A 22,594-nucleotide genomic window follows, 5' to 3' on the forward strand; every position below is an offset into this window, starting at 1 on the left:
CGCCACAACTCTATCAGGAGGTGAAAACTTTGCTGGCTCAGATGCTACAAAAAGGGGTGATACGGGAAAGTCAAAGCCCTTGGGCGGCCCCCATCGTGTTGGTTCGGAAGAAAGATGGTACACTACGATTCTGTGTGGATTATCGTAAATTGAATGCTTGCACTATTAACCCCTTACCTACAATTGACGTAATATTCCGTCCATGTGACCATGGACCTAATTACCATGGACGGAATATTACGTCATCGCGATCAGCGGCGCCCACGTGGTGAGCGCCGCTGATCGCGGCCGAGTGTCAGCTAATTATCATAGCTGACACCCGGCACAATGTGTCAGGGGCGGTCACGGACCGCCCCCGACACGTTAACCCCTTGCACACCGCGATCAAACGCGATCGCGGTGTACCGGGGGTTAAAGGGAAGCATCGGCAGGGAGGGGGCTCCCTCCGTGCTTCCCTGAGCCCCCCACGGCAGCGCAATGTGCAGCGCTGCTGCGGGGGGCTCTTTCCCTACAGGCCCCCGGATCCAAGATGGCGACGGGGGCCTTCGGGGGCCTGAGGAAGCTGGCTTCCTCAGTGCCTGCAAAGCGCAGGCATGAGGAAGTCTGCAGCAGTGCCTGTGACAGATCGCTGATCTGTCACAGTGATCTGTGATGTGACAGATCAGCGATCTGTCACAGGACAGCGATGTCCCACCTGGGACAAGGTAATAAAGAAAAAAAAAAAAAAAGTGTTAAAAATAATTTTAAAAAAATTGCTAAATAAATCAGTAAAAAAAAAAAAAATATTCCCCAATAAATCCATTTTTTCAAAATAAAAAAACAAAAACAATAAAAGTACACATATTAGGTATCGCCGCGTCCGTAATGACCTGCCCTATAAAACTGTCCCATTAGTTAACCCCTTTAGCGAACCCCTTAAAAAATAAAAAACGAAGCAAAAAATAATGATTTATTATCATACCACCGAACAAAAAGTGCAATAACGTGCGATCAAAAAGACGCATATAAATATGCATGGTACCGCTGAAAACGTCATCTTGTCCCGCAAAAAACGATCCACCATACAGCATCATCCGCAAAAAAATAAAAAAGTTATAGCTCGCAGAATAAAGCGATACAAAAATAATTATTTTTTATATAAAATAGTTTTCATTGCAAAAAACCGACAAAACATAAAAAAACGACATAAATGAGGCATCGCTGTAATCGTACTGACCCGAAGAATAAAACTGCTTTATCAATTTTACCGCACGCGGAACGGTGTAAACGCACCCCCCCAAAAGAAATTCATGAAACGCTGGTTTTTGTTCATTCTGCGTCCCAAAAATCGGAATAAAAAGCGATCAAAAAATGTCACATGCCCGAAAATGGTACCAATAAAAACGTCAACTCGTCCTGCAAAAAATAAGACCTCACATGACTCGGTGGGTCAAAATACGGAAAAATTATAGCTCACAATATGTGGTGATGCAAAAACTATTTTTACAATAAAAAGCGTCTTTTAGCGTGCGACAGCCGCCAAACATAAAAACCGCCATAAATCGTAAATCAAACCCCCCGTTATCACCCCCTTAGTTAGGGAAAAATAATAAAACTAAAAGAAAATGTATTTATTTCCATTTTCCCGCTGGGGTTAGGGTTAGGGCTAGGGTTAGGGCTAGGGTTAGGGCTAGGGTTAGGGCTAGGGTTAGGGGTGTGTTGAGGTTCGGGTTGGAGTTATAATTGGGGGTTTCCACTGTTTGGGCACATCAGGTGCTCTCCAAAGGCAACATGGCGTCTGATCTCAATTCCAGCCAATTCTGCGTTGAAAAAGTCAAATGGTGCTCCTTCCCTTCCAAGCTCTGCCATGTGCCCAAACAGTGTTTTACCCCCACATGTAGGGTATCAGCCTACTCAGGACAAATTACAAAACAACTTTTGGGGTCCAATTTCTCCTGTTACCCTTAGGAAAATAAAAAATTGGGGGCAAAAATATAATTTTGCGGAAAAAAAATGTTTTTTTTATTTTCACGCCCAGGCGTTATAAACTTCTGTGAAGCACTTGGGGGTTCAAAGTGCTCTCCACACATCTAGATAAGCTCGGTGGGGGGGTCTAGTTTCCAAAATGGGGTCACTTGTGGGGAGTTTCAATAGTTTAGGTACATTAGGGGCTCTCCAAACGCATATGACACTCGCATACCAATCCATCAAAGTCTGCATTCCAAAACGTCACTACTTCCCTTCCGAGCCCCGACGTGTGCCCATAAAGTAGTTTTCTCCCACATATGAGGTATCAGCGTACTCAGGACAAATTGGACAACAACTTTTGGGGTCCAATTTCTCCTGTTACCCTTGGGAAAATAAAAAAAATGGGGACTAAAAGATGATGTTTGTTGAAAAAATACGATATTTTTATTTTCACGCCCGGTCGTTATAAACTTCTGTGAAGCACTGGGGGGTTCAAAGTGCTCACCACACATCTAGATAAGTTCATTAGGGGGTCTAGTTTCCAAAATGGGGTCACTTGTGGGGGGTTTCCACTATTTAGGTACATCAGGGGCTCTCCAAACGCAACATGACACCCGCAGACCATTCCATCAAAGTCTGCATTCCAAAACGTCACTACTTCCCTTCCGAGCCCCGACGTGTGCCCATACAGTAGTTTTCTCCCACATATGAGGTAACAGCGTACTCAGGACAAATTGGACAACAACTTTTGGGGTCCAATTTCTCCTGTTACCCTTGGGAAAATAAAAAAATGGGGACTAAAAGATCATGTTTGTGGAAAAAATACGATTTTTTTATTTTCACGCCCGGACGTTATAAACTTCAGTGAAGCACTGGGGGGTTCAAAGTGCTCACCACACATCTAGATAAGTTCCTTGGGGGGTCTAGTTTCCAAAATGGTGTCATATGTGGGGGGTTTCTACTGTTTTGGTACATCAGGGGCTTTCCTAACGCGACATGGTGTCCGATCTCAATTCCAGCCAAAAACGTCAAATGGCGCTGCTTTCCTTCCGAGCTCTGCCATACGCCCAAATAGTGGTTTACCCCAACATGTTGGGTATCAGCGTACTCAGGATAAATTGCACAATATCTTTTAGGGTCCTGTTACTTTTGGAAAAATAAGAATTGAGGGTGAAAAGATCATTTTTGTGGAAAAAATATGATTTTTTAATTGTACTGCTGTACGTTATAAACTTCTGTGAAGCCCTTGGGGGTTCAAAGTTCTCACCACACATCTAGATAAGTTCCTTGGGGGGTCTAGATTCCAAAATGGTGTCATTTGTGGGGGGTTTCCACTGTTTTGGTACATCAGGGGTTTTCCAATCGCGACATGGTGTCCGATCTCAATTCTAGCCAAAAACGTCAAATGGCGCTGCTTCCCTTCCGAGCTCTGCTATGCGCCCAAATAGTCATTTACACCCACATATGGGGTATCAGCGTACTCAGGACAAATTGCACAATAACTTTTAGGGTCCTGTTACCCTTGGAAAAATAAAAATTGGGGGTGAAAAGATCATTTTTGTGGAAAAAATATGATTTTTTAATTGTACCGCTGTACGTTATAAACTTCTGTGAAGCCCTTGTGGGTTCAAAGTTCTCACCACATATCTAGATAAGTTCCTTGGGGGGTCTAGTTTCCAAAATGGGGTCACTTGGGGGGGTTTCCACTGTTTAGGTACATCAGGGGCTCGCCAAACGTGACATGGCGTCCGATCTGAATTCCAGCCAATTTTGCATTGAAAAAGTCAAACGGCGCTCCTTCCATTCTGAGCTCTGCCATGCGCCGAAACAGTGGTTCCCCCCCACATATCAGGTATCAGCGTACTCAGGACAAATTGCACAATAAGTCTTGCAGTCCAATTTCTCCTGTTACCCTTGGTAAAATAAAGAAAATTGAACCTGAAGTATTTTTTTTGTGAAAAAAAGTTAATGTTCATTTTTTTTTTAATATTCAAAAAATTCCTGTGACGCACCTAAAGGGTTAATAAACTTCTTGAATGTGTTTTTAGAATGGTGTCACTTTTGGGTATTTTCTATCATATAGACCCCTCAAAGTGGCTTCAAATGTGAAGTGGTCCCTAAAAATAAAATGGTGTTGCAAAAATGAGAAATCGCTGGTCAATTTTTAACCCTTATAACTTCCTAACAAAAAAAAATTTTGGTTCCAAAACTGTGCTGATGTAAAGTAAACATGTGGGAAATGTTATGTATTAAGTTTTTTGTGTGCCGTATCGCTGTGATTTAAGGGCATAAAAATTCAAAGTTGGAAAATTGCGAAATTTTCAAAATTTTCACCAAATTTCCGTTTTTTTCACAAATAAACGCAAGTTATTTGAATGCAATTTTACCACTAACATGAAGTACAATATGTCACGAGAAAACAATGTCAGAATCACCGGGATCCATAGAAGCGTTCCAGAGTTATGACCTCATAAAGGTACAGTGGTCAGAATTGTAAAAATTGGCCCGGTAGTTAACGTGCAAACCACCCTTGGTAGTGAAGGGGTTAAAGACTCATACCCACTGCCCCGCATAGAAGAATCTCTGTCTGCATTGGGTAAAGCAACATATTTTTCGACCCTGGACTTGGCCAGTGGGTACTGGCAGGTGCCTATGTCAGAAGAGGACAGAGCTAAGACGGCGTTCATAGTGCCCATGGGACTGTTTGAGTTTAATCGAATGCCATTCGGGCTGGCCAACGCCCCCGGGACATTTCAGCGATTGATGGAGCGATGTCTAGGGGATCTCAATTTTGAGGCCACGTTGATCTACCTGGACGACATCATCGTCTATGCCGCCTCCTTCGAGGACCACCTGAAGCGGTTGGGACAGGTACTCAGCCGGCTGCAAAAGTACGGGTTGAAGGTGAAGCCTCAGAAATGTCACCTATTTCGCTCTCAGATTGAGTATCTGGGTCATGTCGTTTCGGCAGAAGGTGTGAGGCCATCCCGGGAGAAGATTGCTGCTATCCAGGAATGGCCTACCCCCGAGACGGTGAAAGACGTGCGGGCTTTTCTGGGGTTAGCTGGATATTACCGTCGTTTCGTAAAGAATTTTGCATGTCGAGCTCGAGCCCTACATGACCTGCTGAAGGGGGCTCCCGCTGGGGCCAATGGGCGAAAAATCCAGTGGCAACACCCTCAGGAAGAGGCCTTCCGAGATCTCAAGGCTGCACTCTCGGATGCCCCAGTGTTGGCTTATGCAGATTTTTCTCAGCCGTTCATCCTGCACACTGACGGGAGTCTTCACGGGCTAGGAGCTGTGTTGTCACAAGTTCAGGATGGCCGGGAAAGGGTGATCGCATATGGAAGCCGTTCACTCCATGACTCCGCGCGTAACCCTGACAATTACAGCTCTTTTAAGCTCGAGCTCCTCGCAGTGGTGTGGGCTATGACGGAGAGATTCGCAGAGTACCTAGCGGGCTCCGAGGTGGTAGTGCGAACTGACAATAACCCACTGGCTCATTTGGAAAACGCCAAGTTGGGGGTTTGGAGCAGCGATGGGTGGCCCGAATGGCGAAGTACAATTACAAGATTATTTACAAAAGAGGGGCCGAGAATGTTCATGCAGATGCTCTCTCTAGGATTCGACATACAACTCCTGGACAGAATCGAGACGAAGAATTAGAAGGAGAGGAAATACCGTTCGCTCTTACCGCTGCCGTGCTCACCAATGTTGATGCAAAAGTATCTTCCCCAGAGGCCCACAGGGGCATCCTGGAACAATCTCGTAATAAGTGGATACAACAGCAACAAGAAGAAGATGAAGAAGTTGGACTTCTCCGGAAATGGGTCGCTGCTGGTCAATTACCCACTGACACTCAACGACAAGCTTTGACCCAAGACCTGTCGCTGATGCTGCGACAATGGGAGAGACTGATTATCCGAAGGGGATTACTGTACCGTAAGATCACTTCGCAAACAACCTCAATGACTGTTTGGCAGGTGGTTACGCCCGGAGCTCAACTACACGAACTGGCTCGAGAGGCTCACGAAAAAGGGGCCCACTTTGGAGTCAAAAAGACTTTGCAATGGTTACAACAGAAAGTTTATCACCCACGCTTGTCGGCTGTTGTGGACGAAGTTTGTCGTACTTGCCGCTTATGTGAATTGGCCAAACCGCCTGCTCAGAGGGCCGCAACACAGACGATTGTGACTTCAGAACCCTTGGAGCTCTTGACGGTGGATTATCTGCACATTGGTCCCGCATTCCAGGGATACGAACACTGCCTCGTCATGGTGGATCATTTCACTAAATTCGCTGTGGTCACCCCTACTCGAGACCAGACCGCGGAGTCAGCCGCCTCCGCAATTTGCAGAAATTTTATACAAGTGTACGGCTGTCCTCAACGCATACATTCCGACCAGGGAGCATGTTTTTTGGGGAAAGTTATGGAGGAACTACATCATCTTTATGGGATTGATAAATCCCGGACCACACCATATCACCCGCAAGGGAATGGGGCTTGTGAGCGATTTAATCGGACATTGATTCAAATGCTACGCACTCTGGAGAGTGACAAGAAAGCTCGTTGGCCTGAATATGTTTCTGAATTAGTGTGGGTTTATAATAATCGGGTACATAGAGTAACGGGCTATACTCCTTATTTCCTGCTGTTCGGACGAGAGGGTAAAGGGATCACAGAGGTAGAGTTGGACCCTGAAGAGCCTCGGCCCTGGACCGGAGTGTCGTCTTGGGTCCGAAATCATCGCCACAGGTTGCAAACTCTTCACCGAATTGTACATACCAAACTTCAAGACTGGGAACACCCCGGGAAGAATACAACCTCCCCTCCCCATCTCCAAAGCGGGGACCGTGTGCTTGTACTAGATCAACGCCCCCAGAATAAACTGGAGTCACGTTGGGAAGAGAGTCCTTATCGGGTACTACGCCGTATCCATTCAGAAGGACCTGTGTACGAAATACAGCCCGAGCAGGATGAAACACTGCCCACTCGCATTGTGCATCGTAATATGTTACGCCTGTGTATTTCTTCCGACCCGAAGCAACTGGAACCCGTCCCGAAGACATCCGAACCGGAGTCCATATGCTGGGACTCAGACGACGAGGATTTCCCTCCAGTTCCCAAGGGCCCTCCACCCAATAATGAGCCAGTTGACACAATTAACCCACCGGCATCTTGCAGCTCACCGACGTCCACCACCCCAGAAGATTCCACCCCAGTCGAACTTAGACGCTCCGAGCGGTCAACAGCCGGCAAACCCCCCGAACGGTATGAACAAGACCAGTTCGTATGGCAACAAATATTGACACCTTTACAGACCAATCTCAATAGACTAACACCCTCGCCCGAGGACTGGCGAGCTTACAGGGTGGGGGAATGTGGGGAGGAGGACCCCCATACAGTGATTGGGCTAGAACCAGGGGGACCGCCATCAGGGTTGTTGAAGAAACCACATCAGGGGGATTACAAAGGGAGACATGCGACTGAAGTTGTCAGGGCAACAGGGGGCGGGGCGAGGGTAAAAGGAGCAGGGGACGCGCTGAGGTGGCAGTTGGCAGAGAGCCTGACAGGAGAGAGGAAGCCGTGCGGCAGAGAGAGGACTGTGGCAACTGACGGTGTGGAAAAGAGAGACAGGCAGGAGATTGAAAAAGGGAAATTTGAGACTTACCGAAGGTTGACGCGTAAGAGACTCTCCCCGGGAGTTTCCCCCCGCAAAGATTCAGATAAAGTGACGGCCGCTGATTCCTTCCGTGGTGTGACAGGACCGGGATCTCAGGCGACCGCTGCGACGACACAGCAATCCGGTACAGTGGCCAGGACACTGCCCCCCTGTCTTCTCCCACAGCCGCGGCCCCGTCATCACCGACCTCAGGGGACGTCACCTCGCTATAGGCGGCCGCAGAGCCCGTCCCGGTTACTGAGGGGACACTGAGCAGAATTTGTTAACGTTTATGTCTTTTTTGAAACTGCGTCATGACCTGGCTGGGGAACGAGCGCCTCTAAACGGACGCCTGAGAGATTGACCCCCTGAACAGTTTCTTCAGGGCCCGTTGTGCCCCACCGACCCCACTTCTTCAGGGCCTGTTGTGCCCCACCGTGCCAGCTTCTTCAGGGCCCGTTGTGCTCCACCGACCCCATTTCTTCAGGGCCCGTTGCGCCCCACCGCCCAGTTTCTTCAGGGCCTGTTGTGCCCCATCATTCCGGTTTCTTCAGGGCCTGTTGTGCCCCATCATTCCGGTTACTACAGGGCCCGTTGCGCCCCACCGTCCAGTTTCTTAAGGGCCTGCTGCGCCCCATCGTTCTGGTCTCTTCGGGGCTGGACAAGCACAAGTCCTTCCGGGAAGTCGTGGATTACAAGGCAGCCACATCTGCAACCCCTGAGTGGTCGTGAACTCGAGCGACGCCCGGAAGGCTAAGTGTATTATAGAGAAAATAAGGACCCTTTTTGTTTTTTAATGTTGTTTTACGAGTCCCTGCGAGGACAAATAAGTGTTTCCCCTTTTGTCTGATTTAAGCAGTTTTAGCCCTTGCGGCTTTAAAACTTATAAAAGTTTATTTCACCCCACATTCAGTCTCGTGTCTCGTCACTGCATCCTGTGAGCCTGCTCGAACCCTACATCCCCCCCCCCCAGCATTCAGTAGTCAGTCATAGGGACGGGGGCGGTTCAGTCACCACTCTGTATACAAAGCGACTCTCGGCCGGTCTTTATACACAGAGCGGTGACGGAACCAGCGCTGGCGCCGCCCCCCCATGACTGAATACCGCATCCTGGTGAGGAGAATAACGATCATTTTGTCCCCGCTGCATGCAGGTGCCGGACAGCATCATAACGCTGTTATCCTGCAGATTAACAGCGTTATTCTTGGTGACAGGTTCCCTTTAAGGAAACAAGGAACAAGAAGAGTTGTGCCCCATACTGCATGTTACAGTCTGATATGCTTGAACTATCCAGCAATCTGTTGGTTAATACGAACTGTGTGTCCTCCTGAGTTATGTGTGGCAGCTTCAGAAGATGGAGGCCTGTATTAGTGTGATGCACACCACACTATGCAGCACAATTTTCCTGTAAAGTGCAGTGGTGATGTGATAGTAGCCCGGATTGGGGAGTGGTCCACTGCTTACCGCGACCAGAAGACACAGAGACAAGACGGAGGCAGATTTCCAGTTGTAACAGGTCCGAGTTTATTAGCCGTCCTCCTGACGACCGTAGCAATACACCGCAGCACCTTTACAGCTCTCCGTATTCAGGCCCGGGTACCTTCACCTTTCCTTCAGTCGTAGTGACGTTCCTCGCGGATCTTACGCTGGGGCTGCCCTAGGCCTATCTACCGCCAGCGCTTCACCAGTCCGAGGTCATCGTCCAATCGGTACCCCCGGGCCTCATCTGTCCTGCGGTTCTTTGTGTCAGGGCCACCCCCTGACTGTATCTTCCTTTCAGTCCCCTGGTCGAGCTCTCCACCGTTGTCAATCCTCTGTACTGAGGCTCCTCCTCCTGAGCTCCTCCCAGGACTAGCCTAGCCTGGAACCCTGTCCTGTCCTATTTATCCGCTTCCTCGGGAATTTCCCTCCTGGGTTCCTATCTCCCTGCCCCCCATGACTAAGTGGTTTGGTAGCCCTAAGCTGCTGTCAAGTCCTGTTCTACGCTCCCCCTGCCATCTTGTGGTCAAATCTAGGTACTGCACTCCTTTTCCACCTTCCCCAGCTGTTTCACTTCTTCCTTCAATCAAGTCTGTCCGTCAAGTCACCTTCCCCACAGTGATGTGAAGGAGCAGCTCTGTCATGGCTACCGCTTGCAGTCACTTTACATACGGTTGGTACATTTTGATAACTTTGTGGTTTTCATGTATCAAGATGTTTTCAGAGGAAATGTAGAGCTGAGAACTATAGCAAGAGAATGTCCTAATATCAGCAAAAAGAAAAAAAGCCATCAAAAAAGTTCCCTCCCAGACACACAGCTATGGCAACATACAAATCACCACAATACTCATCCTGTATTCTATGGATCCTGCAGAACCCAACACTCAGCATCACTGCATGTATGGCATTACTGCCACTTTGCTTGCCTTCAATAGTGAAGAATGAGCTTGTGGGAGAAAATCATGACAATAGTTGTCAACACTGTTACAGCCAATGTGGACAAGTTTCAAAAAATATTAGAGAGCTTTTTTTGTAGACAAAATCGAAAACCAAAATGGAGAATAGAGTACTGAATGTACAGTGTGTAAAAATATATATTATATATAAATATATTACATATATCACGTGTCATACAGGGCTGTGGAGTCGGTAAGCCAAACCTGCGACTCCAACTCCGACTCCTCAATTTCCCTTACACCGACTCCGACTCCAACTCCGACTCCACGACTCCGACTCCCACACATATTGCTTATATTTAAGTGAAAAATGTATTGTAGTACAATGTGAACCTCAGACATTTAATCATTTTTATGATCCAATAATCAAGATATTTAGATAGAACAGAATATATATTGGTGTACTACCCAGTTTTCATTCTTTTTGGTACAGATACGATATGGATAGACAGATATGGATAAATGGATAGATAGAGCAGATTTCTAATCTGCTTTTGCTATTGAAAACATTATCTATGAGCTCAAAAACCTTTCAGGTGATGCGGTTTTTTAAAAAGATGATCAGCTTTTGCAGCTGAAAAACGTATCCTCAAAAAACACAGGAAAAACGCTGTGTGTGAATGTAGCCTTAGATCAGGAATAGAACAGCCATTTATAGGACATTTCATAACTTTCCCAAACTCCTATGAAAAAATATTCAGCACATCCTGCATTGAATTACTGTACCCAATTTATTATATATTTTAGGAGTCGGAGTCGGTCCATTTTATACCGACTCCAACTCAGACTACACCAAAATGAGCACCGACTCCGACTCCACGACTCCGACTCCACAGCCCTGGTGTCGTCATAACCCATCCACTCCACACAAGCAAATAACTCGATATAGGGAAATTTATGGTTTAAGTTAGGTGTAGTAATGAGAAAAATTAAAGACGTGTTCAGTACTTATTTCACCTTTTGTTTGCAGTTATCTTTCCCCCCGGGATTTTTTTTTTTAAGCAGGGACTCTCCAATCAATATAAATAGTTTTTGTAGCAAAAATGCACACACACCCTTTTTGATCAAGTGACATATCTATAGAGCCCATCAATAACAAAATCAGCAAAATTTTTCATTAGAAAAATTATTCAACCTTTTTATGTAGATTTTGACAGTTAAAATGTTGAATGGGAAATTTTATTTGTAAGATAAAACTGAAAAAAGACATACCAGGCAAAATCCGGCCAATAAGAGCATCTAGGAGCCAGAAGGCCTTCTCTTCATCTTTACTAACAAGAATAAGTATCCCAGTGATAAAATTCATACCCTGCAATGAGAAGAAAGCTTGGTAATTCTGGTCATACTCATTATAGAAACGGTGTGTGGACAACATGTATCTGGTATACGATTTAGGTTTACAATGTACCACCAAAGCAATACTGCACTTTTTCATGCGATATTGCAGTTTTTGATTGCACAATGTGTATTATGAGCATGAAACTGGTACCTCAGATTGGCAGTACACCATAACAGACACACTTAATTGGCATTTTTAGACTGCCTGAAATCCACAAAGTTGCATGACAATTTTTGTTTTGGATGTCATCATTTGAATTGGAGTGAAAAAACTGGACCTACACCAGCAAATGACATGGCTCCTCAAACCATCATTGATTATAGATACTTCACACTAGACCTTGGAAATCAAGGTCCCAGAGTCTGGAGGAAGAGTGGAGAGACACACAATCCAAGCTACTTGAGGTCTAGTGTGAAGTTTCCGCAATGAGTGATGGTTTGGGGAGCCATGTCGTCTGCTGGTGTAGGTCCACTGTGTTTTAGCAAGACCAAAGTCAGCGCAGCCGTCTACCAGGAAATTCTAGAGCAACTTCGTGCTTCCCTCTGCCGACAAGCTTTTTGGAGATGGAAACTTCATTCTCCAACAGGACTTGGCACCTGTCCACACTGCCAAAAGTAGCAATACCTGGTTTAAAAACAGTATCACTGTGCTTGATTGGCCAGAAAACTCACCTGACCTTAACCCTTTAGATAATCTATGGGGTTACCGACAAGGGGAAGATGAGACACCAGACCCAACAATGCAGACATGCTGAAGGCTGCTATCAAAGCAACCTGGGCTTCCATAACACCTCAGCAGTACAACAGGCTGATCGCCTCTATGCCACACAGCATTGATGCAGTAACTGATGCCAAAAAAAATCATTTTTTCAAGCTGGTGTTATAAAGTATTCTAATTTACTGAGATAGTGACTTGGGTTTTCATTGGCTGTAAGTCATAATCATCAACATTAACAGAAATAAACACCTGAAATAGATCACTCTGTTTGCAAATGACTCTATATAACATATGCGTTTCACTTTTTGTATTGAAGAACTGAAATAAATTGACTTTTTGATATATATACACGCACACATACATAAAGTATATTGGATACACAACCCAGAGGAAAATTACTGTGATCTAAGAGGAGCACTCACGTCAATGTGGCGCTCAGATCACAGTAATGAGAGGCGAGCACAGGTCTGGGTGATTTAATCTAGTGCAGCACTGGTGTCTGGACTTGGGCTCACTGGTTATTACTGTAATTTTAGCATCGCCATGACTGCTCTGCTCAGATAACAAATGAGAGGCGAGCGCCGATTGGTTCCAGGCTCTAGCACTGTGGTAGTGACTGCATGTGACTACATATAACTGGATGAAATCACCACGGTGCTGGTGCCCATTCCTGCTCTCGCTATACTGTACATTATTGTGATCTAAGTGCAGCAGCCACAATGACATGACGGCTCTCGCTGCAATTACAAGTGACAGAGGTAATTTGTACCCAGTGCATGGCACCGGGTTCCATATACAGTTTTGAACTGCTCATGCCTGGGGTTGTGACAAGTTCATAGCTGAGGCAGCCACATTATAGGAGAGGGCCTGTGGACTGCCATATTTGCTGTGCATAAGTGTTGTGTTCTGACACTGAAATGACAGGCCCCAGTGGCTCAGTTACAAAAAAAAAAAAGCCGCATTACATCAATTTGTTCAGTTATTAATACACTTACCAAAGTCCAAACAATCAAAAGTTATAATATATCCTTATATATTATCCTTATATTTATATATACACACACTCCCCTTAAGACAGGAAAACAAATCTATCCAACTGGAAAACACATTTCTCCAGCAGTATTTTTTTTTTTTTTTTTTACTATGCTATAATTTTAAAAGAATTAATGTTATGCCACATCACTTTACATTGCATCATGTTGCCCCATATCAGTTATTACAATTATTGAAATACAAGAATGATCAAAACAGTTTTTACAAATGCATTTTCCAGAACAGTTTTTTTTTTTTAATATATTTCTTCCTGTTTTGAGAGTTGGATTTTCCATGATACACAGCAAATTTCTGGGAACAAGCAAGCAGTTTAGAAAGGTGGAGTCATTAGTGATAAAAATGTTAATGTTCACCAAGTCAGGATGCCTGGCAGCTAATGGACCAGTAAGCAGTTTCTCAGTTACATTCCAATTTTGTGCCATAGCAGACAATACAGTACTGGAGAGTCTGCAGAATAATTTCCAACTTTCGCGTTCCTTACATGGCCATGGTGATAGAAAGACTATATGTAGTTTTGCGTTTTACAGGGCACCCCTTCCCACTTTTCAATTTTAATCCCAGAAAGACAGGGGTGAAAGTGCCCCCTCTGTAGTGACTCAAATGGCACTGCCTCCAACAGCAAGTTTCTCCTTTATTAGGCAGTCTAAAAGAGTGGAAGACCATGGTTTTGTGTCCACTAAACATACAGACATCATGGGATTGAAGTCCAAGTAACTCCATCTGCTTCATTATACCGAATAGGTCTAGGATTCAGCGTAAATCCCATTTTTGGGGATTTAAATAGAAATCAAGACTCATTGCTCAGGATAGCACACTGTATAAGGCTGGGTTCACACGTAGAGGAACTCTCGCGGAAATTACCGTGAGAGTTCCGGAATTCCATTCCGCGGGAAAATCGAATTTTAAATTCCTGCGATTTTCCCGCGGAAAAACTAGCACTTTGCAAGCGTAATTAGCTTGCAAAATGCTAGCGTTTTCCAAGCGATCTGTAGCATCGCTTGGAGAACTGATTGACAGGTTGGTCACACTCGTCAAACATAGTGTTTGACAAGTGTGACCAACTTCTTACTACTGAGGCCGCCTATGCAACATCAGTAGTAAAAGACAAAAAGTAAAAAAAAAAAAAAAAAAAAAAAAAAAAAAAAAGTGTTAAGATTAACTTCCGACGTCCCGCGCAGCGTTCCCGCCTCTCTCCACGCTCCCGTTCCCAGTAATCCTTTGCGAAAATGCCTGCAATGGCGTCTGTTCTCACGGGATCGAGAAGTCTCGCGGTTATTCGCGATGACGTCGCGCGAATGACCGCGCAGACTTCGCGATCCCGCGAGAACAGATGTCATCGCGGGCATTTTTGCAAAAGAGTACTGGGAACGGGAGCGTGGAGAGGCGGGAAGGCTGCGCGGGACGTCGGAAGGTGAGAATAACAATATTTTTTATTTTAAATTCTATTTTTTACATGGATATGGTACCCACAGCCCGGAGGACAGTCTCCTCTCCTCCGGACCGTGGGTACCATCCGCAATTGTTCTGCTTACTTTTCGCATGGTGGGCACAGCCACATGCGGAAAGTAAGCGGAACAATGCATTCCTATGGGTGCGGGATCGCCGCAATTCCGCAAAATTAATGAGCATGCTGCGTTTTTTACCGCGAAGCGATTCCGCCGCGGTAAAAACCGCAGCATTAGCACAGCATTGCTGAATCCCATAGCAATGCATGGGATGCTTATTTTTCGCTGCAAAACCGCGCGGTTAAAACCGACTCGGAGACGCGAAAAAAACGCCACGTGTGAACTCAGCCTTAATCTGGCCTTAGTGTTGACCAGTGGATGGACCCATGTTGGAGAAGATGGCTTATGTTTATCCCCAGCCAGAGTTCTAGGTGAAAGAGGAGGAGGGGCAATTAAACCTTGGCCCACTCATCAGACCCTATAGCCGAGGTGACATGTTCTAGTTTCATATATTCAATGTTTACATACTGGAGCGTTCCAGAGTGCAGCTTTAATTTGTACAAATATACATACAACATTATAGATTGTAAGCGCTTATGGGCAGGGTTGTCATTATCCTTGCTTTAAATATTGTATTATCTTTAAGGTTGCTACTTATGACTTATATATGAACTGTTGAATTGTAAAGGGTTGCGGAATATGTTGGCGCTATATAAATAAAAGATTATTATTACTACATAAACATGTCAACTCAACGTTACAAAGAGGGAAGCCTTAATTTGATATTTCTATAGAGTTGCTCTCAGATTGAACCTGTTCACACTTGTCTTTTCAGTTTGGACGTGCCAGTCTGTTATTTTATATTTGGAGTCCCGTTTTTGTTTTGATGAAAACATGGATCCGGTCTCCATCTACGTTTTCTACATCCAAAAGCAACTTTATTGTCAACATCTTAGAGGAGAAAAAAAAAAAAGCCCCAAACATTTGAATCTGCCCAAAAGCGGCATGGAGTACCCCAATACCACCATATTAACACTTTTTCTATTTCAATAACTATTTCTTCACTCGGAATACATATAATTTAGTTCTTCGTTTATCAGATCTACTGGCACATCCATTAGGTTGTTTGCGATACAACCAATTTCTATATAGGAAGTAAATCATTCACCGTTTTATGGGATCGGAACGGCTGAAAATACAATTCCATTTGCTAACAGAGCTTATATTTCAGTGGTTGTTGTAGTTTGTGAAAGCACTTCATTTAGATACTTTGCACGGTCTGGTTCCCACTGCACGGAAGAATTCAGGCAGGCAATGCCTGCCAATTTTGCAGCTGAATCCATAGTAACAGAAACGCTGAGCTCATGGACAGAAAAGAACAGAGCATTCATCAGGAGAAACTTTTCACCACTCAATGTGCCAGAATACTATCATGTTTCTGCATGGGTGGTAACATCAAACAACATTTCCTAGACAGGCTGGTCATTTTTCTTGGCACTGAGCGCTTAGAAAAACTAGTTTTTGAAACTGCTACATCAAATTATTCTCCCAAGATGTTTCCATGAATATATCCACAGAACACAAGTGGTATTATAAAATTCCAGTACTTCAAAAGTAATAACATGCAGTATTTTGACCCACCTACACGAAGATGAAATTACTTTGCTCTCCCTACAATGCAGTCTTTGTACAAATTCTGCTCCTGGATTTTATGTAGGTCTTGTGAGATCTCACCTATTCCCTAGTCCCATTGTTTCAGCACTGTAGTCCTGCAACTTGCCATCCAAGGATGTGTAACCAAGGTTTATTTTACTCGCTTACACAGCGCTTTACAGACATCATTTCTATCCCTATTGGGGCTCACAATATAATGTTCCCGATCAGTATATCTTTGGAGTGTGGAGGGAAACCCACGCAAACACGGGGAGAACATACAAACTTCTTGCAGATGTTGTCCTTGGTGGTATTTGAACCAAGGACCCCAGAACTGCAAGGGTATAGTAGTGTGATTGTTCCAGAAAAGCTGTGTCTATGGCACAGCTCATCCTAAAGCAGGATATTTTGTTCCAGGGAGAAAGTACCCTAGGATGAAACGGATATGATCAGAGATGGAAAGGCCTAATTAATAAAAGCCTAAATCAAGGAGTAGACTGGGTTAACGTGGTGCCCCCAGGAGTACGGCTGCCACACTGGCATTGCCTTCCTCCAGGGAGGGTGATGTCAGGCTTGGAAGCAATGAAGGGTCTCTCTGACAGTTAACCATAACATGCAACACAGTTCCCACTCCAGGCCAGCAGAGGGAGCTCTGAACCAATACTAAGGGGAAGAGCTTCTCTCTGGGGGCCAGGAGGGGAAGTTAGTCAGTTCGTGTGAGGAGGGCAACGTGTGTAGACGTGAAGGGAGAAGCTGGAAGTTGAGCAGAGAGTAGAGAGCTCACTTCTAGTGACAGCACATGATCTGGAGCCTGGTCTCCAAGGTTGTATGGATACTGATGGTCCTGCAACAGAAACCAGAGGAATAGGAAGCTGTAAATGCTCTATTCCCACATAAGACTGGGAGGCACAACAGCAACGGGTGAGCCAAAAGAAGAGATAGAAGGCTACAGCTGTCTGCCATACGAGACAGACCTAAAAGGGAACAAGAAGGAGGAACTTCAGTGTAACGCAGTACTGCATGTACCTCAAGTAAGCGCTAGGAAGGAGACTACACAACCCATCTGCATAGAGAGATTCCTGAGTTGCTTCCAGGCTAATCAGCTCCTGTGCCATCTGTATTCCGGACCCTGGACTGCATTTGCCAAGCAAAGTAAAGGTAAAGAAACTGCACCCTGTTGTGTCCTTGCCTCCTTCCTGCAACCTCTTCAGCACTGCTACATCTCTGTGCCAAACACTGCACCCTCTTCCTAAACACCTATCCTCACTGCCCTGGGAATACTGCCCTGCCTGTTGAGGGCTACAACATCATTGCTGCACTACACCATCTGTCCCAGAGGATCTGTCTGCAGCGTCGGCTTAACATCTCCCTTGCCGAACACCACAGGTGGCGTCATGAATCATCCACTCAAACTTTATTCCCATCATTCAACCCCTTTTACATGGGCGCCCAGGGACACGGACTGGGTCACCGCTGCTGTGACAATCCCCTCTGAGAGACCGGCCCAGTACCAAGTACCCCACAGCCCTGGGAGGGCGACCCTTTTAGGCCTCGTGAGATTCTCCTTCCTGAAATTGTTGCAGGCTTCCATCTAAACCCCCTCAAAAATGTGATTCAGGAGTTGTCCCTAATGGAGCTAGAGACTTCAGGTAAGAAGTGTGTCCGTCTATTTAACTGGAAGCAATAGTGTAGTTGCCCCCTCAGCCAAATACTGAAAATGTTTATGGGGTACAACGGTAAAATAATCCCATTACATAGCAATAGCTAAGCTCAAAGTTAAATCCTGCAACTGCAAATTTGCCTAAAATATACATCTTTGCTTATTGAATTCAAATCCCCAGAATTGTCCCAACCTACCTGGCAGTAGCCCACACTGCTGTTGTGTTGACCATAAGCCACTAAAACGTTGTGTAAAGTCTGCTGTAAACAGGGACTTGCACTTTTACGGAACTTCACATTATCGGGAAAAGTCCTGTTGAGATCTGAAAAAAAAAAAAAAAAAGTTGTGGTGTAGAATTTAGCATATACCTGGAAATCTCCAAATTAGAAAGATACTTCTAATGCAAGTTTCAAGCATAGGGTTTTTATATTTTTTGGTTCAAATTGTCAGATTTTCATCAGTGTAGTCCCTTCTAAGGCTGTGTGCCCACGTAGCATTTTTTAAGCGTTTCTGCAGTGCTTTTAGAAAAGCAATTCTGCTGCAAAAACGCTTAAGAAAAGCATCCATTTGATTCTTAATGAAAAACGCACATGTTGTGCCAATGGTGCGTTTTTAACCGCTGCGGAAACGCTTAGCGATTAATAACGCAACATGTTCATTAATTTTGCGGAATCGCACGAGATTCCGCATACCATCAATTATATTGGCAAGAACGCTTAGGAAAACGCATGCAAAAACGCTTGACAAACGCTTACAAAAGCGCGTCAAAAACCGCATGTTTTCCCGGGAGCAGGGTGTGCGATTCTGCTCAGGTTTATTCTGCTTCAGAATCGCTACGTGGGCACATAGCCTTACAATCAGCACTTGATTTGTTTTTGCATATTAGGAAAAAAAAAAAAAACAAAAAAAAAAAACAACAAACTTGGAGGTGACTTTTCAAACTGCTTTTAGGCTCTGTGCCCACGTAGCGTTTTTCATGCAGAATATTCCTGAGCAGAAACGCACACCCTCTTCCCGGTAAAATACATGTGTTTTTGACGCTTTTGTTAAGCGTTTTCCTATGCCTTTTTGCAATACAATTGAATGTAAAATTAATGAACATGCTGCGTTTTTTTCCGCTTAGCGTTTCCGCAGCGGAAAGAAACGCACCATTAGCACAACATGTGCGGATTCCATTATGATTACATTGGATGCTTTTCTTAAGCATTTCCACAGCAGAAACGCTTGTCTAAAAGCGCTGCGGAAACGCTTAAAAAAAAACGCATCATGGGCACACAGCCTGTCAGTAAAAAATAAATAAATAAATAAATTAAAAAAAAAAAAAAAAAAAAAAATATATATATATGGAGAGCACTAGGATGCAACTAGGAAGCCATAGAAGAAGAAAGGAAGAGCAGCATCCAATCCGGGTGAAAAAATTACCAAAATTTATTCTGCCATCATCAAATATGTTTCGACCATGTTGTGGCCTTTTTCAAGTACAACAAGGCCAAATAAATTTGTCATTTTTTCACCCGGATTGGATGCTGCTCTTCCTTTCTTCTATGGAATTTTCTGTTCATTTGGATCCATGAACTTGAAGTGTGCATCCTCAATATCCCTGCTGTGCTGTCGGCTGTTTTTCTATGGTTTGCAACTAGGAAGCCATCACTGTGCTATCGGAGTTTGTGGCGGAGACATAAACTTGCATTGGTGATTTTGATTGGAGACTCATATCAATTTTGGATGTCTATTTTTTCGCAGACAGTGCGTAAAAAAACAAAACAAAAAAAAACAACACAGAAATGTGTAAAGTCCCATAGACTATAATGGGAATATGTTCCATCTGTGAAAAGTTGCCTAAGTCACAGATCATTAAAAGCACAAACGTTCGGCTGTTTATACACTTGTGTTGGCGGACACAAAGAGGATGTCAAAGTGCATGACAGCCATAATCATGTGTGATAGGAGATTTGGCTGGAACATCTGTAACTGTCAGTTCACAGTTCTCCTAAACCAGGAGTACAGAAACCTTTCAGTTTCTAGGGCCAACAAGATATTGAAATTAGTATTCAGTTTACCAAAGCAACAAGTCACATTTTACCGCAGGTAAGCTGCACGTGGTCAGTAAAATATTAATAATAATAATACATTTTATTTCTATAGCGCCGACATATTCCGCAGCACTTTACATTTCAGAGGGGATTTGTACAGACAATAGACATTACAGCATAACAATAATCACATAGATCATAACAGATACCAAGAGGAATGAGGGCCCTGCTCGCAAGCTTACAATCTATGAGGAAAAAAGGGGAAACACGAAAGGTGGGTGGTAACAGTTGCCCTGATTGTATGGACCAGCCATAAAGTTAAGTGTGTAACAGTACAGACACAGAGGGCTAATGGATGCATAAAGCATGTGGGAACATGATGCGGGAAATCTGGTTATGGTAAAACTTTTGGCTGTGCCACACAGGGATAGATTAGGTTAATGTGTTGAGGCGATAGGCCAGTCTGAATAAATGCGTTTTCAGGGCACGCTTAAAACTGTGGGGATTGGGGACTAATCGTATTGACCTGGGAAGTGCATTCTAAAGAATTAGCGCGGCACGTGTAAAGTCTTGGAGACGGGAGTGGGAGGTTCTGACTATTGAGGATGCTAACCTCAGGTCATCAGCAGAACGGAGGGCGCGGGTAGGGTAGTATACTGAAACAAGGGAGGAGATGTAGGGTGGTGCTGAGCCATGGAGGGCTTTGTGTGTGAGGGTAATAAGTTTATACTGAATTCTGGAGTGGATGGGTAGCCAGTATAATGACTGGCACAAGGTAGAGGCATCGGTGTAACGATTGGTGAGGAATATGATCCTGGCTGCAGCATTCAAGACAGATTGGAGGGGAGAGTTTGGTAAGAGGGAGACCGATTAGAAGACGAGAATGAATAAGAGAAACAGTAAGAGTTTTTGCAGAGTCAAAAGTAAGAAAAGGTCGAATTCTAGAAATGTTTTTGGAGGTGCAGATGACAAGAGCGAGCAAATGATCGAATGTGGGGGGCAAAGGAAAGCTCGGAATCAAGTATGACCCCAAGACAGCGGGCCTGTTGCTGGGGAGTAATAGTGGAACTACACACAGAAATAGCAATGTCGGGTATAGGTACATTAGTAGAGGGAGGAAACACCAGGAGTTCAGTCTTTGACAGGTTCAGTTTCAGATATAATGAGGACATGATATTAGACACAGCGTTTAGACAATCGCCGGTGTTTTCTAGAAAGGCTGGCGTGATGTCAGGAGAAGAAGCGTATAATTGGGTGTCATCAGCATAGAGGTGGTACTGGAAACCAAATCTACTGATTGTTTGACCAATAGGGGCAGTGTACAAGGAGAAGAGGGGGCCTAGAACCGATCCTTGGGGGACTCCAACAGTAAGGGGAAGGTGAGAGGAGGAACCGACAAAAGATACAGTAAAGGAGCGGTCGGAGAGATAGGAGGAGAACCAGGAAAGAACGGTGTCCTTGAGGCCAATGGAACGGAGCATAGTGAGAAGGAGCTGATGATCCACAGTGTCGAATGCTGCAGAGAGATCCAAGAGAATTAGCATGGAGTAATGACCATTTGATTTAGCTGTTAGCAGATCATTAGAGACTTTAGTGAGGGCAGTTTCAGTGGAGTGTAAAGAGCGGAAACCGGATTGGAGAGGGTCGAGAACAGAATTTTCTGAGAGATAGCGGATAAGACGGGAGTGGACCAGGCGTTCCAGGAGTTTAGAGATGAAGGGAAGATTAGAGACAGGTCTATAGTTAGCGGCACAGTTTTGGTCGAGGGATGGTTTTTTAAGTAGTGGATGTATGATGGCATGCTTAAATGAGGAGGGAAAAATACCAGAAAAGAGAGAGGTTAAATATTTTAGTTAGGTGAGGGGTGACAGCAGGGGAAAGGGACTGGAGGAGATGTGACGGAAATGGGTCACTGGTGCAAATATTGGACGACTGTAACCCCGCATAAATGTCATTTTACGTCAGCTGTTCCATTACTGTTTGATAGAAAAGAGGACAACATAAAGAGTTCATATTTTGTGTGTATATTTAAGGAATCTTGGCTTTTTATGTAAAAAGGTTAAAAATCCTCCTACAAGCCAATCGCAGGTCCCGTGTATAATCAAGCTCTGACTGCTGTATAATTCCACTGATTTTTAATTTTTTTTTCCCCCGAAATCACCTGGATACTATTGATTGTTTGTAGTATAGGTTAGTAACATGAATAATTCACATGTAGATCATGAACATGTTCTAAAATTACCTGTGACGACTGTATCCACAAGCTTTGTATTATTCTGCCCTTCCAGTAATACACGGTGGTAATATCCTGGGTTCACATCCATCTGGGCCTGTGCGCCACTCACCATCATCCACACATGTGACCGATGTTCATTAGGAACGCCCTTCCTGATATATCTCTTCACTGAAATCATAGGATACAACGACAGGTTTCTACATAAACAATTATTAACCATTCATTTCTTTACTGATAACATAAGATCACATGTGACGGAGCAGTTGCCAAGATACGGTAATTATATTAACGGTTGCTTTGATAAGTATGCTATTTTGCAGCTAGATGTAATTGCCAAATCACAGCGCCGCACAACCCTGCAGGAAGAAACAGGCACAGCTAATTATCAGGTTTTTATAGATAAAATACAGAAA

General features: G+C 44.5%; 1 protein-coding gene across 4 annotated transcripts in view; it reads right to left on the reverse strand.

Annotated features, from left to right (window-relative positions):
• The window catches only part of GRTP1 (growth hormone regulated TBC protein 1), a 96,594-nt gene that overhangs the window by 49,053 nt on the left and 24,947 nt on the right, over nt 1-22,594 (reverse strand). For 3 of the 4 annotated variants that reach the window (XM_073563538.1, XM_073563539.1, XM_073563540.1), the window contains 3 exons: nt 22,188-22,349; nt 18,110-18,234; nt 11,258-11,354 (listed from right to left, as the gene is read on the reverse strand). In XM_073563538.1, the coding sequence (XP_073419639.1) occupies nt 11,258-11,354; nt 18,110-18,234; nt 22,188-22,349 (384 nt within the window). Of the gene's footprint in view, nt 1-11,257; nt 11,355-18,109; nt 18,235-22,187; nt 22,379-22,594 lie in introns of all 4 variants that reach the window. The other variant, XM_073563541.1, reaches the window with a different exon arrangement.

The sequence above is a fragment of the Dendrobates tinctorius genome, unplaced genomic scaffold, assembly GCF_039654945.1.
Source record: "Dendrobates tinctorius isolate UK_male_01 unplaced genomic scaffold, ASM3965494v1 ptg000394l, whole genome shotgun sequence".
In the NCBI taxonomy this organism is placed as follows: Eukaryota; Metazoa; Chordata; class Amphibia; order Anura; family Dendrobatidae; genus Dendrobates; species Dendrobates tinctorius.